General features: G+C 46.1%; 1 protein-coding gene across 2 annotated transcripts in view; it reads left to right on the top strand.

Moving 5' to 3' along the window:
* The window catches only part of FNDC3B (fibronectin type III domain containing 3B), a 311,990-nt gene that overhangs the window by 207,252 nt on the left and 85,402 nt on the right, over positions 1 to 19,336 (top strand). For both annotated transcript variants that reach the window (XM_077348400.1, XM_077348401.1), the window contains exon 7: positions 16,015 to 16,073. In XM_077348400.1, the coding sequence (XP_077204515.1) occupies positions 16,015 to 16,073 (59 nt within the window). The remainder of the gene's footprint in view (positions 1 to 16,014; positions 16,074 to 19,336) is intronic.

The following is a 19,336-nucleotide window of genomic DNA, read 5'->3' as shown; positions in this document are numbered from 1 at the left end:
AAACAGTCCTGTGAGCTGGCCCAAGGACACCAGGCATCCAGATAGCATCCTGACACTCTTAACCACCACCACACCACCCAGTTCACCTGAAAGTCTCCTGTGGTTTGATTCTGCCGAGGGAGATTGGTGGTCTACCAGTAGTTGTCTTTGAAGACAACCTTTCTTCCAGCTTTTCAGATATTCCCAACCTTAGACGTAGACGTACAGAGCCAGCTTGGTGTAGTTGTAAAGAGCGGCAGCTTCTAATCTGGAGAGCTTGGTGTCATTCCCCACTCCTCCACATGCAGCCAGCTTGGACTAGTCACAGTCCTGTTAGAGCTGTTTTCATAGTAGCTCTCTCTCAGCTCTACCTACCTCACAGGATGTCATTGTGGGGAAAGGAAGGGAAGGCTTGTAAGCCGCTTAGAGACTCCTTTGGGTGGTGAAAAGCGAGGTATAAAAACCAACTCTTCTTGAGAACGCAGTTTGGAACCCCACGATCTCATGCCTCTAAGCCCCATATTATGAGCCTGCATGTGTGGAAATAAAATCTACTAAATTCACTGTGAATTAGCAGCTATTTTGTGTTACGTCACCAACATTCCACAGATGAAAACAGAGTCCATGCTTGTCATACTCCCGTTCCCTTACCATAGACCGGCTGCCCAAAGCTTCTCCTCCTGTACCTTTACAAACTGCTGAAGGTTTTACTGTTTGCCGCATTCATTTACTTCACAACAGCTTGCCTCCTACTTAAAGCAAGGAAGATGGTCCTTGGCTGAAGATATTCTAGCAAGGCCAGCTGTCCTGTGCTATGACATCTGCAGTTCAAAGTAAATCTGTGAAATGGACAAGCATCCTGATCACTGCATAGTTTCTGATTTGTGCGAATCTTTCTTTGCACATGCATGAGCACTATCCCTGGAGCTGCTCCGGAAACTCCAAGTAGCCCAGTGGAGAGGTCATATAAGACCAGGGCTCTCTCAGTATCACTGGCTCCAGATCGGGTTCACGGTTTAAAGCCCTATATGGTCTGGGGCCGTCATACCTGCAGGACCACCTCTTCCCACATGCAGCCAGCTGGGTAACCTTGGGCTCGTAACCTAGTGCTGTTCTGACCGAACAGGCTTGTCAGAAGTTCTCTCAGCCCCCCTATCTCACAGGGGGTCTCTTGTGGGGAGAGGAAGAGAAGGCCATTGAAAGTCGCTTTGAGACTCCTTCGGGCAGTGAAAATCAGGGTATCAAAAACATCTTCTTCTTCCTCCAAAGAGCTTTAAGATCCAGTGAGTAGAACCTACTCAGGTTCCCTCACCTTGAGGAGTTTACATTGGCCTTAACCAGGGCTTTTTGGGCCCTGGTCCCAGCCTGGTAGAATGCACTTCCTAGGGAAATCAGAGCCCTGCGGTTCTTCAGGGCATGCAAGATGCTGTTCCACTGGGCCTGAACAACATCTGAGAGTAGCTGATCTCCCTGTCAGAACCCCCCCCCAATTCATATTCCAACTAATGGGCCATATGACCTTTGTTCTATCTATTAGGAGGAATTGGGCAGGCTGCATGCAAATGCTTGCTTTGTTTTAATACTTAACTGTGTGATTTAATGTAAAATTTAGCTTGTATTTTATGTGAATGTGCTTTAGTTATGATGTAATCCACCCTGAGTCCACAGAGATAGGGTGGAAAACAAATAAATAAAAAAATACCTCTACGACACTCACAATTTCAACTGCTAGAGACTGGGCGCTGAGGTGTGAGAATTGTTCACAGCAATATCTTAATGAAGCATCCATCAGAGGGCAAAACAGACAGAATAATCTAGCTTGGGAAAAAGAATGGAAAATAGTCACCGTCCTGGTTAAATATACGGTGATACATTTCGTGCTGGGGTACAAGAAGATACGTCCAGTCTTTCAGTATTCTTTCCTTTCTTCCATAAGAGCGTGGAGCTGAGATACTCCCTGCTCTGCCATGGAAGTTTGCTGAGCGACCTTGAGCCAGTCAGCCTAACCTACCTCACAGGGTTGTTGTGAGGATAAAACAGCGGAGGGGAGAAGTTTGTTAAGCGTTTTGGGTCCCCCACCGGGGAGAAAAGCATGGTATAAATCAAGTAAATAAGAGATCACAGACCCCTCAGGTTAGACGAGTGCTTGCTGACAGAAAGAAATATTAAACGTTGCCCATCCAACTATTTCCTTGGAACATACCCCCTGCTCACTTTGAGAGGTAAGTTTCTTCATGTTTTTTATGGGCAATAATATTTAGGCAGACCAATGCTGTAATAAGCATTCTATATTTGCTTCCATTTAAAAAACTCTCCAAACTTTTTTATGGCTTCCTAGAGTTGTGACTCCTCCTATTCTTTCTGCTTGTCGACCATTAAGGACTTTGAAGGTGGAATTTTTTCCTCGCCAGGCAGCTATCCCAGTAGAATGAAGGGCACTTGAAGCAGGGAGCATGCAAGCAGAAGAATCCAGCCCAGGGGGCTTTGGGTAATCCTCTTCTATTTGTTGTTGATCCAGGCCCAGCGTGGAGGCCTCCTATATGCCTCATAAAACCCCCATCTGGTTCCTTAGACAAACTTTAAAGCAAAGAGACGTGACAAGTTGGTGAGAGGTTCTAGTGGCCTTACTTTGTCTTTGCTTCGTCCACGCAAGGCAGCTGGGCTGAAATGCCTTTGGTTGCTTTTCTGATGCCTCCCTTTGGTAATGTTTTATCATCTGATTCGTTACGGAGGGGAGCGAGAGAGGCTGCTGTTTTAGATTATGATGGGGCATGTGCCTTTCTTCAGATTTGCTTCCCAGCTGAATGATGGGGTCCTGCATTTACGTAACGCGGGTGATTTCCTAGTCACGTAACAGCGTTTCCTCCTCAGGAAGAGGCCGTCCACTGGAAAGCCTGCGTGATTTGCGATGGAATGTGAAGGATGAACTCCATGTGGCTCATCTGAATTTATTGTTTCGGTATTGGGAAGCTGATGCGCAAGCTGTGCAACATGCTCATGTCTTTGATGAGGATTAATCCCTGCATGGCGCTGTGGTTCAGTTGTGGACTAGAGCAGTGGTCCCCAACCTTTTTTCGGCTGGGGACCGGCAGAGCAACTGCCTTGCCCGCACAGCGTGCATGCGCGCCCGCGCAGCACGCATGTGTGGCCAGGCCACGCATGCGCACATGCGCAGCGCGGCCCTGATTCCCTCTCCCCCCCCCCCTCCCACAGTAAGAAGCTTCCCGGACTGCAAGCTTGTGGCCTGGGAAGTTTTTTACTTGGGGGGGGGGGGCGGGGAGAGGGAACCGTGGCCCGGCACCCTGGCCTTCGTGGCTCGGCATCAGGCCGCGGACCGCAGGTTGGGGACCACTGGACTAGAGGAACAATCCAGAGTGCTCCTTTAGTCATCTCCAAGAGCTCTGCTGGGCCTGGCTGGCTTACACACTTCTTCCCCACACACACATTACAGTGAATTAGCAATAGGGATGTGAGTGTCCTGCATAGTGCAGGGGGTTGGACTAGATGACCTAGGAGGTCCCATCCAATTCCATGATTCTAAGATTCTACATTGTATAGCTGTCTTGTACACTATAGCACACAACGAAGCAAGAGTGTTCAGGCAGTAGCATTGCCAGGTCCTTCTTGGGAATCAGTGCGGGGCGGAGGGAATTACAGCATTAGGGAGGCCCAGCCTTCATGCAGGTTCGTGTCTGTGTCACTGCCCATGTGACCCAAAAGTGACCTCATCATTTCTGGGATGTCAGGGTGACTCTCTGAGCAAAAACTCTATGGTAAATTTGGCTTCTACCATAGAATTTTTGCCTGAATACTAGAGTGTCCTCCATGACTTGGAAGTGACAGTGTCATTTCCAGGTCAAGTGGGTAATGATGTTAGATCTCTCTTTTTCTGGGCAAGTTCTCCCCCTCACACACACACACACACACAACTCCAGCCAGCTTATCAGCAGTGGGGCTTGGGAGTGGAGGACCCCTGCTCTCACCAGGGAATCAGGCAACCCTAGCCAGCAGCCAAGCAGATATGTGGGAACAGGCAGAGTCCATTCTGTGCCCTAGCAACAGGTTAGTTAGACTGAGGAGTTAGGCCATAATCAGCTGCCTTAAGGAGAACCAGGAAGAATCTGATTGGGTCCTTGTGGCACCTGACTTCTGTGGTCCTGATAATCACAGTACCACCTTCTGGCCATACACAGCAGTGGTGCAGCTGAGCAAGCAAAGATTTGCCCTAATGGTAGTGAACAGTACACTTGTTTAGTTTCCTGCCTCTTTGAGTCTTGTCAAGGGGGTCAGTTGTTCAAAGTGCATGGTCCTTCAGTGACCCTTTGACAGGGTGTATCTTGGTTTTAATATGTATCGTCTCTTTTTTGCCTGGACGAAAAGTCCCCTTTGTCTGCACAACTGGCGGCTCCGTGTTGCCCGCATAGATCCAGTTGGCTTCATTTCTCGAAGGATGGAAAAACCATGATGGGAGGCTTCCTGAAGAGCCGTCAGTGCATTATTATTCTTAATTGAATGTGCACTCAGTTGCAGGTAAACAAATTGGGACCGAAGAAAAACATTTGTTTTTTGTTCAGAGGTATGTGTAACTTACACAGCAGGCACCCTTCCAGAAGAGACATTCCCTCCTTTGTTGTGAAAGAAGGGGGGAAATTAGCTTCTAAGATGCTGCTTGGTGCATTGATTTAGAAAACTAAACAACTCTGTTGCCTGATAGGAGTTCCCTCTGAGTCTTTCAACAAATATTTATAAAGTATGACTGCCTTTGGAATGACAACTTCCTTCCCTCTCCTTGCATCATCTAGATCAGTCCCCTGGTCCGGGGACTGGCACCGGTCCGTGGATCAGTCGGTACCGGGCCGCAGCTCCTCCTCGTCCTCCTCCCCGGCTGCTACCTCGGGGGCTGCCCTGCTACTCTGCCGCCGGCTCTCCTTTGGTGCTCTCCGGCGGCCGCCATGGCTGGGGCTCCCCCTCGGCGTGGCACTGCGCAGCTGCTGCTGGCAGCGCCCCCCAGTGGGCGGCGGGAAGTCAGGGGCGCCGGCAGGAAAGCAAGTGGAGTAGGGGCTTAGGTGGCGGCGACATCCCTCGGCAAAAGACTACTCCCCTCCCGGGCCTCAGTAAAATTGTCAGGCTTTGACTGGTCCCTGGTGATAAAAAGGTTGGGGACCACTGATCTAGATGGCTTGGGTTGTCCCAGTGTAGCCCAAGGGACCAATCAAGATACTTGGGGTCCAAGGCAATACAATTGCCCATTGACGCAAGAGGGTCTGTATCTGTTGCTCCAAGACAAAATAAAGAAAGTGAACATAGATGATAGGGAGCAGTTTCTGGGGAGGCAAGCAATGATGGGCCTGGAGGGGAGGGGCAGGGAAAGGAGGAGCACTGAGTGGGTGTGTACACAGCTGTGCAGACATATCCTGCACGATGGCACCACTTCTGGGGTTTCTTGAAGCCCGAAGAATGAAAATAGACTACTCTAAAGTATCCAGGATAAAGTATAAGGCCTCCAGTGAGGGGGAGCTCACCACCTCCTTAGGCAGCCAATTCCACTGCTGAACTACTCTTGACTGTGAATTCCCCCCCCCCCCCCCGAGATCTAGCTGGTGCCAATCTACATGTAGTTTAAAGCTATCACTGTGGGCATTATCCTCTACTGCCAACAAGAACTGCTCCCTGCCCTCCTCTAAGTGGTAACCTTGCATATACTCTCAACCCCTCTCAACCTCCTCTTCTCCAGGTTGAACATTCCCAAGTTCCTCAGCCTTTCCTTATAAGGTTTCCTCCTAAGGTGGAAGGTGATGCCATAAAGGCATTAGAATCAGACAGCATAAGCTATCCAGTAGTAATGCAACAGGACAATGACTGCAGAATTGAAAACAATCCTTAAACAAAAAATGTTTAAGGCAGGGGTAGTCAAACTGCGGCCCTCCAGATGTCCATGGACTACAATTCCCAGAAGCCTCTGCCAGCAAATGCTGGCAGGGGCTTCTGGGAATTGTAGTCCATGGACATCTGGAGGGCCGCAGTTTGACTACCCCTGGTTTAAGGCATGACATATCAGAATACAGAACATAGGCAAGCAGGGTTCATTGACTCTCTCTCTAGCTGACCTCTGGTGGATATATTGCCAGGAGACCATGGGTATATCTGTACGTATATCAACATAGCAGACAGAGAGAGTACATCTACATTGGTGGTCTTCAAACATTCCTGACTCAAGCCACCAGACTATCCCAAGTTGGCAGCATTGAGTCCAATGAGCTGCAGGCACATGACAAGGAGTTACATGGCTTCACAGACCAGGAAGAGGATAAGCCCAGAAGTCTGACTTTGTCAAGGCCAGGAACTCTTGTCAAGAAACTCAACTGTGCTTGGACAGGAAACAGAAGCTGAGTAGCAGAAGGGTTATTGCATAAGGAACATACCAAGGCTGAAAGTTACAGCTGAATCTTCTTGGTTTCTGAATGACATCACCTGGATATTTTGGTGATCTACCCAATGCGGATGCAGAGAGAGAGAGGAGGAGGATAGCCATCTGACGGAGAGGCTGCTTCTGTGAAGACTCAAGGGGGTGGCAGGTTACAGTGGATGATGATAGGGTTGTGAGCGTCCTGAATTCTGCAGGGGGTTGGACTAGATGACCCTGGAGGTCCCTTCCAACTCTTTGATTCTATGAGTCTAGGAGCTATAGTGCCCTTCGATTCTACTTTAGGCCTTCGTAACAGGCCCTTCTGAAAAGCAGCAAAAGAATAATCCTGACTCTTCAGGTGTCTGCCAAACAGCAGGGGTGGGGCTGGGGCTGAGACATGCCTGTCCCATGGGCTTCTGAAGGAGAATTTTGATGTACATGTTGTTAAATTAGAAGCTATTTGCTTCCCCCCTGCCTGTACTGGTTGAAGTTTGGGAGGGGGGAAATGGTTGGTAGTTCCCCACTGGATGGGCCAATCCTGTGCCCTGGCTGATACAAAAACCTGAGAGTTTCTACATTCTCTCCAATTGGCAAAGGGAAAAAAAAAACTTTTCCCCCTCCCAAGCTCCTGGTCTTCTGCTTGCATGCCTCCTCGCTGCCTGTTTACTTTGCAGTACGTTCTCTCTTTTAGACATGGACGTCTGATGTGTATTTGTGTGTACATAAAGCAGTTATATGTATTAATCCCCCGCTGGGTTATATGTCTGGCCATCTGCGTCCCCCTCCCCTTTCACCTCTGAAATAGCCACCATATTTATTTTATACTTCCTGCACCTTACAATGCACATTGTGTGACCAGAATGTCGAGCCCCAGTTATCGTCGAGTTAAGAAGAGGACCAAGTAAGAGTTAGTTACTGTACAGAGCTGTCTTGTTTTTTTCCCCACTTGGAGAGAGAAATTTTATTTGCCGTTTATACCCAGGTTTTCTTCCCAATGGGGAGCGAAGGGTCTTTACAAGCACTTCCACGTCTTCATTTTATTATCACAGCAACAACCTTGTGAGGTATGTTAGGCTGAGAGCAGGTGACTGGCCCAGGATCACCCAGCCAAGCTTCCGCATGAGAGTGTGGGGATTCAGCCCTAGGCCCCGGAACCTAATCTGCCTACTACATCATTCTAAAATGGGATTTGGACCGAGCTCTTAGGGTGTATTTTCTTCTGATCTCGTTACTGAGGATTAAGAGAGTCCTTGCTGCCCACCGCTCTAAGGAGAGAAAATCCAGTCCAGATGGGGAAAGATTTAAGGCCTAGAATGTTTCAGGTTTAGCTTGTGGCAGCTAAGGTTGAAGTAATAACGGTGAAGAATTTTGCCGTAACGGGATGAAGCGAGGAGGAAGGGGTCCAATACTTTCTCTGTCTTCAGATGCGGAATCAAACCGAGCAATTTACGATCTGTTTAGCTTTGCTTCAAAAAAAAATATATCAGATCCCTGCAACTGGGGCGATAAATTTCTATACGGAAATTTATACGTGGGTGCTAGGGGAGTCTCTGTTACTGATCCAGCATGGCATTCTGTGAACTCAAATTACATGGCCTGGATTTACTTTTTTCGTGGCTCAGAAGGAGAGCACTGAATGTCTAGTAGGCATGTGTGAAACCACAGGCGGAATTCCATTTTCAGTTCGGTTTTCCTGGCCCCAAGTGGTGATTTTTCCATGGAAAATCCATCTGTCTCGTCCAGTTTCCTTCAGTTTCCCTGTGTGTTGCCATTGCTTCATGATTTTCAGTTGTTCACATCAGATAAAAGGACGCAGATGCGTTTGTGCACCTGTGTCTTGGCCTTTGTTGTGCTGCATCAGTTAGTGCTTAATTATACCATATGAACTGAGATTAAGGTTTACGATAAAAATCCATCACAGAATCCGCAGAGGCTGTGTGTGACAGCAGTTTTAGTTAATTTAATAGTAGTAAGTTGATTCACAAAAACACGGAAGAATTGAGAGCAGATTTACAAAATTTATTACATTGTCTAGTTCTTGAAGCATCTCCAAGAGGACCGAAATGGGGTGGAACAACAATTATCAGTTCAGATCATTTAAGTTCTCATATGATCTGGACATCAGACTCCAAATTGCTCCCCTCACCAAAGAGTGATCTGCAAACTAGACTTATCCCCCAATGAAAGGCATGTCATGTGCTCTCAAGGACAAACTTGGCCATGTTGGATGTTTGTCTTCCTTCCTCAGACAAAGATGGAATTTGCTCCCAACAACAAAAGGAAGCTGTAAGGAGGCCAGCGATGTTCTAGATCAGAGTTTCCCAACCAGAGTTCTGTTCAGTGCCATAAGGGCCCCTCAATGGTACTGTGGTATGGGGTTTTTCAAAATGGTGGCTCGGGAGAGGTACCAAAATGGTGACCTGCTGTTCCCAGCTCCTAGCAAAGAGGAAAGAAAAAAGGTTTTCAGGTTTTTTAAAAGTCTACCCTTATTTGGGCAGATTGACTTCCATCCCCACCCAAAGTATAGCCAAAGATGGGCCTGGAGGGGGTGGAAAGACCCCGGCCCCAGCCACTTAAAACCTTTGCCATCCAAGGTTCTTCTCATGTCTGGGGGCGTGGCAGAGAGGCGTGGCCAGATGACATCACTTCCTGGTACTTGAAGCCTGAAAAATACTATCATAGTCAAAAGGTTGAAAAAGGCTTTTCTAGATCTTCTCCTCAAGTTATCCTGGTCTAGGCTTTTGTAGTTTTAAGACTGCACCCAAGGTAATGTAGTCGGAGCCGTCAGGGCCTGCTCAGACCTCTGGAGGAGATCACCTGTGGAAAAAAAAGATCTGTACATAACACTTCCTTGCAGATAGAAGGACTTACCGAGTCTTGCTCCTGGGCAGGCAAAGGCAGTAGACGGTGGGAATAGTCTAATCTAACCAGTGCAGCAGTGGCTTCTGGTTGCCACTGGGATAGAGGACAGGACTGAATGCAGGAAGTTTCTTAAGTCACCTGCAAGCTTTCTAAAAATTTAATCTATAACTTCTGACATTGCCCTGATCTAGATGGCCCAGTTGAGTTTGATCTTGGCAGATCTCAGAAGCTAAGCAGGGTGGGTCCTGGTTACTACCTGGATGGGGGACCACCAAGGAAGTTTACAGAGGTAGGCAGTAACAAAAAACACCTCTCTTCATCTCTTTCCTTCAAAAACCTGTGGGTTCACCATAAGGCACTGTGACCTGACAGCACTTTTACCATCATAGCAGTTTGATGACTCAAAACTGGAAAGGATAGAAATACATTGTCTAAGTGCCATAAGCAAGCAGTGGATAGATAATTATCCTGCAGCATGGATGTGACTTCTTTTGCAGAATGTTTCTCTGTGTGGCTGCTACTCATTAGCATACATTAATTCATTTAGTTGTACACAGATGCAAAGTGTTGTGCACTTTCCAGTTCTGAGGCTGAGCTAGGATCAACAGCCGGGAATTTAAATGCTATGCATTTTGAGTGTTTAAAAAGGAAATGAGCAAACAGTCTGGGACCTAGTGTCAATTTACAAGCACTGGCATTGCTCAGAGTTGTCTGTTTCTTTAGAACATTTGTATGCTGCTTTTGCAGATTCCTTCTTGAGGTGCCTTACAGTTTTAAAAAGCACATTCTTTTTTTAAAAATTTCAAAAACAAGCCATCAGACATGAGCAGCATAAAAACTATCCATAAAACAGAAACAGGCCATTTGAACGCTGGTAATGTGAAAAATTTCCCAATGGCAGAGACAAGGTCTTAGGGCTTTTTCAGTTTTTCTGGTAGAAAAAGAAGCCTTGGGGAGTACTACAATATGTTTGTCTTTTCAACATGAAATGATAAAAACATTTGCTCATACCAAATGTACTGCATAAAAATGTCTGAGGACCTTCTCAAATTTCCGATGGAAAAAGTGGAATATTTTGGGAAGCATTTTGGGAAGTTAACTTAGTTTTGCAGCTATAATGTGGCTAACGATTGTACATTATTAAAAATAAATTTAAGTGGATAACCAGGTTGGTCTAAAGTAGTCTGGGGAAGTGTGCCTGCACACAAAAGATCACACCTTAAATAAATCTTTGTTGGTCTTAAAGGGGCCACTGGACTCAAATTTTGTTGTACATTATTAAAATTTAGCATAATGTTGAAACATGCTGGAAGTTCTACAGTTTGTGACTATAATACAATTTTTCTCCAAATTATGTACTTCTTTCTGTTTACAACAGAAGTTGTTTTCCACCTTTGAATTGTAATTTTCTTTCCTGTCAGATGGTAAGAAATTAAGATCCATCTGCCATGGTAGGATAGGGCGCAGTAGTTTGCAACTCCTTTTTGGTATTCGGTAAATTTGCTGTTTTTCTGATAGTAAAAGAAGATACAAATACTTTCAAATTCCATAAATATGCTAAATAGCACATTTCGTGTGCCTAAATTAAATTATAAACAATGCAGTTGATGTTGTTAAATCAATACAAGAAGTTTAGCTTTGATAGGTTACTGCTGCAAAAAATATGTTTTCTCCTAAGCAAAAACCAGGAGAAAAACAAGGTTTTCCCTTACCAAGCCTTCAAAATTTCTAGAAATGTTATATCTCTGTTGACTACAAGGTAACTCTAGACCCAGAGATTTATGTGGCGCTGGAGACCTATATTTATTTATTTAGAAAATCTCTGTACTTCCTCTCTATTGTAAGTGCTCACAGGTATTTATTTATCGTATAGTGCAGGGGTAGTCAACCTGTGGTCCTCCAGATGTTCATGGACTACAATTCCCATGAGCCCCTGCCAGCAATTGCTGCCAGGGGCTCGTGGGAATTGTAGTCCATGAACATCTGGAGGACCACAGGTTGACTACCCCTGGTATAGTGTATGTAGTATGGCCAGGCGATCTGAGATTTGTCTGGCAGCCTGGCAGGAGATATTCAGAGGTGGCTTGCCGTCTCCTGCTTCCAGGTCATGACCCCTAGTGTTCCTTGGAGGAAGAGGATGAATCCTCACGATTCTATAGGAAAGTTTTTGCCATACATTTCTGTCAATGACTGCTTCTTTCAGTCGGTTCATGGTCATCCCTGTATTGGCTTTGATCGTGTCGAGCCAGTGGATCCTTTGGCGACCACGTTTCCTTTTGCTGCTGACCATGCCGAGCATTAATCATTTGTCTGATTGCATGATGTGTCCAAAGTAAGTGAGCTTTAGCCGTGATATCTTGCCTTCTAATGACATGATTGGTTTGCTCTTCTCTAAAACTCTCTTGTTGGTAACTTTGGTTGTCCATGGTATTCGCAGCATTCGTCTCCAACACGATAATTAGAAAGCATCTATTCTCCTCCTGTATTCTTTCTTGAGGGTCCAGCTTTTGCATCCATAGCTTGTTATGGGGAAGACAATGGCGCTGACTAGCCAGCACTTTGTATTAAGGCTGATATCCTTATCTTTCCATACTACCACCCAAACCATGGAAGTCTCCCATCCAAGGACTAGCCCTGCTTAGCTTCCAAGATCGGATGGACTCAGGCTTGCCAGGTAGATAAATCTGACAGGTGACCTGTTACATTCAAGCTTCTAAAACTGCCTGGAGCCTTCACTGCCTTGCTGAAAAAATGGCCCCACATTTCCTGCCATCCAAAGAAAATTGCAGTTGACTGACCATTTTAGTATCTCTGGAACCAATGTGGTAGACATGATTATTCATCCTCGTCTTGCCCACAAACAACTCTTCACACCCAATAATACAATATCTAATTTGAACATGGACACTCATACCAAAACTTGTAGTAAACCCAGATGCCAACTTGGGTGCCTCATCATACACCAAGACAACACAATCACTGGACCTAACAACATCAGCTGTGCCATCTCCGGCTCATTCACTTGCTCATCTTCTAGCATTGTATATGCCATTAAATGACCTTCAGCTCTATGTAAGGCAAACAGCAAAGGATAAATGGACATAAAGGATCACAAAACTGATAAACCCATAGAAGAACACTTCAGCCTTCCTGGACATTCAATGAGGGACCTCAGAGTACCTGCTTAATTGCAAAGGAGTATCAGAAACACCCTAGAATGGGAGATTGCTGAGTTATTGCAACACTCCCAGGGCTTAACAGAGACATCGATTTCTTCACTACACACGCTAATATCATTCAGCTCTCACATCTGTTTGTAAACTCTTTTATTATACTACATATCTGGTAATTTATTACAACTGTTGATGTAAACTGCCCCGAACCTGTTTGCAGAGAGGTCTATAAATCAAATAATAAATTAAAAAAATAAATAATTTGCTGTGACTCGCAGGTCTTACCAGTCGCTTTCACCCAGTCTTAGCTTTATTTACTGCTTATTTATTTATTTGTTCGTTTTATTGGCCACCACTATCAAACTAGTCGTCTCGCGGCAAGTTAAAGCACAAATCCCCACATTAAAACTATAACATAATCTGACAGTGAGAATAATACATAAGAAAAATCCAATTCCCCCCCCCCCCCAATGCATTTCTAATTGGCTCTTCCTGGCAGCATCCTCACTCACTATCTGTAAGTAAAGCTTGGTGACTTTTGTTCCAATGCATCTGAAGAAGTGTGCATGCAGATTAAAGCATAGACCCAGGGAAAAAAAGCTTTGTTGGTCTTAAAGGTGGACTCCAGCTTTGTCCAGTTATCCTCCAGCCAGTCTTTCTGTGAATTCCAGGATCAAGAAATATCCGCTTCTCGTGCTTTCTGTTTCAGTGGAGTTACAAGAGGCCTCTTAAGTCACTTGTTCCTAGCAGATGGATTCCAAGGTTTTCACTCAGACCAAATGTTAGTGTCCTCCAGTTTTTCAGCAGTCAATCATTTTGTTTGTTTTTTCGATGGTTTGTTTTTCACAAAGGCCCATTCTTTAATGACAGTCGCCACCAGTGGCCATCAAGGCTTTCTTAATTAAGGCTCGCCTTCCTATTCCTGCTTGGCCGTGAAGAGGATAATTCATTGCAATAATTCCAAAACTGTGTCCTGAGCAGAAAATCTCAGAATGATTTCGGTCCGGCCTCCTTCTATCAGCCTGTGCCGAGAGCAGATAATCGTGTGCCATCACTAGACATTGGATAGTGCTGGAGCATTTAGTTGTTCCTGATACATATTCCAGCATTGTCTACCCTTGCAGGAGGGTACCCGTTGTGCCTCTGCATGAGTCATTCCTTGGTACAGGTTGGGGGCAGACATTTTTTTTTGAATGGCAGGTTTTTGAATGGCAAAAAACAGACCTTTTTGGTTGTAAGTATAAAAGTCAATCCCCTTAGAAGTTATATGGTGTATGGTGAAAAGCTATGTCTCTGCTTCTAAAGATGTGCCTTCAAATGCATTTTTTTTCCTTTTCACCCATGGCTCTGACCCTTAAAAGAGACAGTTTGGCTGCAGGCCAGAAACGGCTGGTTTGCAAGTACCCCCGCGTTAATTGTCCAGCCAGTTGGCACGATCCTGTCCAAAAGTCAGTCATGTGACATTTTCAGCTAAGTGCAAGCTGTGCTTCAACTACGTCTTATCTTGGTGTGAATTCATTCCTTTGGAATCTAGTCTCCATCCCTCCTTTGGGCCACCCGCAGTCTGTGTAACCACTTCCCCTTCTTCTCCCCCTTGAACGCATCTGTCTAGCAAAGGGAGTATGTGAGTTTTGGATTGCTCAGTTTAGACGTTATGGTTATTTATTGACTTTTAAAGATTTCTGTGCGTCCTATTTGAAGCAGCTTACCATCAAAATAAGCTATCAATACAAAAAGAACAGGTCATTAGATCAAGAGAACAAGCGTGAATAATTTCCCCTGGCCGGTACAGTTTCCAAAGATTAGAATGCATTCATGTGATTCTCTTCCTGTTTTATTTGTGTGAGTGGGCATATATGCACTGGAGTAAACTTTGATGCTTCGTGCCTTTTTTCTATTTGCGTGTTCCTTTTCCAAACTTGAAAAAGGAGCTGGTTACACATCTTGTTCCTTCCAGTGACTTGTTCTCCCAAAGAAGGGGGACATTCACACAATGGACCCTTCTCCATGTAAAAATATCCCCTCCATGTGGAAAAGTCAAGCTCACCAAGAAAGGCCTTCCCTGTAACAATAATAATTGTAATAATGTGGTGTCTTCCCAGGGAGGGGAGCATCGCCTTTCCCCTTATAATCCCCCCAGGAGTGTTACGATCCTTAGATGAGGATCGGCTCAGGGTCCCCGACCCAAGAGAGATGGAATCGGCCTCAGAAATTGCACTCAGAAAGGTCAGCTTGCAGACTGTTTTGCTTGTGGTTCACTAGCCAGGATCCCTTGGACCAAATCGTATCCGATGGCCCCTCTCTCATTGAAACTTGCTCCAGCGGAGAGAAGCCTTAGCCAGAAGGGAGTAGTTTCCTCCATCCCATAAGGGTTATTTGACAGATGAAAGTATGTAATGTGCACAGGAGGTGGGCTAAAAGCATTTGTGGGTTATTTTGGTAACGTTGTCGAATGCCTGTTTTTATTTTAGAGCCTATCCGGTCTGTCGTGCAGCAACAGAAATCTTTTAGCAGGCTAAATAAATAAACTGGCTTTGTTTTTATGCACTCTAGTGTCACATGGGCCATGTAGAGGCTTCTTCCTCTACATGGGTGGTTGCAGCAGTGTCTGTCTGTCTGTCTGTCTGTCTGTCTAATCAAGGGCAAAGGTTCTCAAGCTCTTGCACCACAGGACACTCGGGAGGAGGTACAGTTTTGACTTAGAGCAGGGGTATTCAAACTGCGGCCCTCCAGATGTCCATGGACTACAACTCCCATGAGCCCCTGCCAGCATTCGCTGGCAGGGGCTCATGGGTATTGTAGTCCATGGACATCTGGAGGGCCGCAGTTTGACTACCCCTGACGTAGAGTCTTGGTTCGGACTGAGGCTTGCCCCTAAGTGATGCTTACGCTTGTCCAGCCTTGACTTGAATCGTAGAATTGGCTTGTAAGCCGCTTTGAGACTCCTGGTAGAGAAAAGTGGCATATAAAAATCAACTCCTCCTCCTCATACTAGGTAATAATTCAAACCATATGCATAGATCATGGTAGCTCATGAAATGCAAAAGACTGACTCTTGTCACGAATTTCTATCATTTCAAAACATGATAAATAACGACTGTTGTTTGTCAAATTGTTTTTCTGAGTTCTGCCGGTTTATTTTTTTTAAATGTATAGATCTTTAACAATGCTTCAGTTTTGTCCACAGTGCCATGTGTCATGGGTGATTAACCCATTTCATATTTGGTGGGGGTTTCTTCTTTATTCAGTTGGCACTAACCTTAAGTTGGATGCAGCAATGAATGCTAATTAGCTGTAAAACCTTGCTGTCCAAACTGGTTGAAGCTGGTGAAGAGGGAAACCAGCACAGGAGTCACCAGTAGCCCACATGGGATGTTTGTGCTGCAAAGGGTTGGATCACTTCTAAACATGCCATCTGCTCTTCATCCCTTCAGAAGGCTTGGAAGACACTGTGTAACACACACACAGACATGCACATGCTCACGCGGAGTGTCTTGGGCCACGTGAATTCCAGCTTTGGGTGCCCTGTGAACTCAGCTGACTCTCTTTCCATCGCACGATGCTAACCTTTGCAACTTTCCTCTTTTTACGCAGAATGTGACACGGAAACAAAAAGGGTTCAAGACATTCTTTCCGGGATTGAGAAACCGCAGGTATGTGATTCAAAGGTGACGTGATGCATTATATTTTTTTCCCCCTATGAAAGAGGGAGAAATGCTTTACATGTTGTCTTGGTGGATGTGTAGCCTTGAGTGAAGCCTCCCAATGAGCCATCCCTGTGTAAGCCGAGGTGGCTTCCTCCTTCCCTTGTCTGGTGTCTTAAGCACCTTCTGTTTGCTGGAATTACAGGTTGTCCTCCTCCTTGCGTTCCATTCGGACCATTGAACCTGGGGAATCTTGAATAGGCGAGCACGCCCTCCAGACTGTGGGTGTAACCACTGCCAGCCTCAGGCCGACTCGGCTGCAGCAAGAGCTGTGATGCCACCCTGGCGCAGCTGTGGCTCCTTGTCTTGAACATCTCATTGCTGCTGCTGCTGAACTTTGTGGGCTCCAAACCAGGGGTAGTCAAACTGCGGCCCTCCAGATGTCCATGGACTACAATTTCCAGGAGCCCCCTGCCAGCGTTTGCTGGCAGGGGGCTCCTGGGAATTGTAGTCCATGGACATCTGGAGGGCCGCAGTTTGACTACCCCTGCTCCAAATTGTTAGTCACTTGCCTTTACAGTTCGGCAGAGTACAGAAATAACCCCTGTAAACACCTAAAACTCTCCATCCAGCGTTCTTCACATACTATGTGTAGCCTTGCCTTCCCCCCATGTGTGGTATGCAGCAGTGATGTAATAGGGCAGTCTGGTGTAAAGGTTTAATATGCGTTCGTTGGAGATGACCCACATGCTTAACTTGTGACTTCAGCACATGTGTGAGTAATATGGCTCTTTGGCATTCCTGCCAGCAGTAACTGTACATTGCACGCGGCTGTCTTAACGTTTATACGTGCGCACACCCAATCAGAGAGCCCTGTACTAAAAGTCATATGGAAGTTGCCATTTTTGTACAACTATATAGCAGTCTGCTTTTAAATGAAACCGTTTTCAGGATGGAGAATAAAACGAATTCTTGGGTACCAGTCGAAGACGTGAAACTGCCTTGGCCTGCGTCAGACTAGCTGGTCGGTATTGTATGCTCAGACTGCCAGAAGCCCTCTGGGGTTTTAGGTATAAGTCTTTTGCATGGCCTACTGCACCTGGAGTACTGTGTGCAGTTCTGGAGGCCTCACTTCAAGAAGGACGTAGATAAAATTGAAAGGGTACAGAGGAGAGCGACAAGGATGATCTGGGGCCAAGGCACCAAGCCCTATGAAGATAGGTTGAGGGACATGGGAACGTTCAGCCTGGAGAAAAGGAGGTTGAGAGGGGACATGATAGCCCTCTTTAAGTATTTGAAAGGTTGTCACTTGGAGGAGGGCAGGATGCTGTTTCCGTTGGCTGCAGAGGAGAGGACACGCAGTAATGGGTTTAAACTTCAAGTACAACAATATAGGCTAGATATCAGGAAAAAATTTTTCACACTCAGAGTAGTTCAGCAGTGGAATAGGATGCCTAAGGAGGTGGTGAGCTCCCCCTCGCTGGCAGTCTTCAAGCAAAGGTTGGATACACACTTTTCCTGGATGCTTTAGGATGCTTAGGGCTGATCCTGCGTTGAGCAGGGGGTTGGACTAGATGGCCTGTATGGCCCCTTCCAACTCTATGATTCTATGAAATCTTTTAACTGGAGTTTCCAAGGACTGAGTCTAGCACTGAGCCCCATCCCCTCCTTAGGCCAAATGATTGAGGGAACAAGAGGAGCAAACTCATCCAGCGAACAGCAAGACACATTAAACGCTGTCTTTAAACCTCTTTGTCCTGAACCACCATGTTGTGAAAGCATGCTTGAAAGGGTCAAAGTCCTGAATCTGCAAACTCCAGCAGGAATTTGATTTCATAAACTGGGAGCTACCACTAAGGAGGTCCTTTCCATGGTGACTACCAACCTGACAGAAGACGTAACTGTCGGAAAAAGGATCCACACTAGATCTGCTAGATGAAAGGGAAACATGACATAGAGATAAAGTAAAAGCTGATTTGATGAAAAAAATGGGACCCAAAAGGAGTGAAGCGATCCGTCTGATTTTTAGTGGAAATGGATGGAATTTGTAGATGCTGTTTGGAGCCTTGTAACGGAACACGTGACAGAAATACTGGGACAGGCAGTCCGGTGCCCTCCAGAAATCTGCCTTATCGCCAACAAAATTTCTGTCTTGTCGAGATGGTTTCAGGTTGTTATCCCTCAGGCCCTCGGCCACGGTATCCTGCCACAGAACAAAGGTTGCATCTTCTGGTAGCTCGGTCGAGGAAACAAACAGCTTGAGGCCGTCAACGTATTGATGACGTCCTACCCGAAAGCTCCAGGCAAGCTTGCTCAAAAGTCTAACGTTCACATTAAACAGATTGACAAGGGGAGAAGTCCCTGAAGAACCCTACAGGTTGAGCTCTACAGTGCCGATTTGGTATCACTGATGATGACTTTGACATCTTTAAAGAAACAGCTGGGAGGGGGGGGCTCTGTAGATGCTTTTTACACCTCAGCAGGTGAGGTTTTGGAATCCACTTTAAGGGCTCACCCTACAGCAGGGGTAGTCAACCTGTGGTCCTCCAGATGCCCGTGGACTACAATTCCCACGAGGCCCTGCCAGCATTTGCTGGCAGGGGCTCATGGGAATTGTAGACCATGAACTAAGAATTTGGCCTGCACTATTAGGTTCAGTTGGGTTAGCATGTGTGTTGTAAGGTTTAGTGGGTTCTCACTGGTATAAGACAGTAACTTGATTGGAATAAATGAAGGACAGGGAAAAATTAAAGCCATTGTAGTGTTGATTGATGTCCTGTCACCTCTCAGTCACCTGGGGATGCTGAGAGTCCTACTAGAGCAGGGGTAGTCAACCTGTGGTCCTCCAAATGTTCATGGAGTACAATTCCCATGGATATTCCCATGGATATTGTAGTCCATGGACATTTGGAGGACCACAGGTTGACTACCCCTGCCCTGCAGAGTGAAGAAGCCTGTTGGAAGGTTTATACGAATTGTAAGCCGAGATTTCTTGGCTCACAGCCCGATGGAACCTCTCCTGCGCTACGTGTCAAGTGCTCTGAATAAAACAGCTGGTGGTTCTCCACCCTTGCTCTGCAGAACCACGCCACGGTACCCATCAACGTCCTGCTCTTACCTTCTCACCTTCCTCCAGCGGAAAATGGGAGCTCCATCCTCTCTGCAGCATGAACAATACGGCCTTCTCTCTCCTCGATGTTTTTTTAAAAGTCCTGTTGTTGTTCTCTGTGATGAGCCTGTGCCCAAAACTTTCACCTGAGGGGGTTGTGGGA

This window comes from Paroedura picta, chromosome 8 (genome assembly GCF_049243985.1).
Source record: "Paroedura picta isolate Pp20150507F chromosome 8, Ppicta_v3.0, whole genome shotgun sequence".
NCBI classification, from domain to species: domain Eukaryota; kingdom Metazoa; phylum Chordata; class Lepidosauria; order Squamata; family Gekkonidae; genus Paroedura; species Paroedura picta.
The sequence above is the reverse complement of the archived record's forward strand: the minus strand, read 5'-3'. Positions and strand labels throughout refer to the sequence as shown.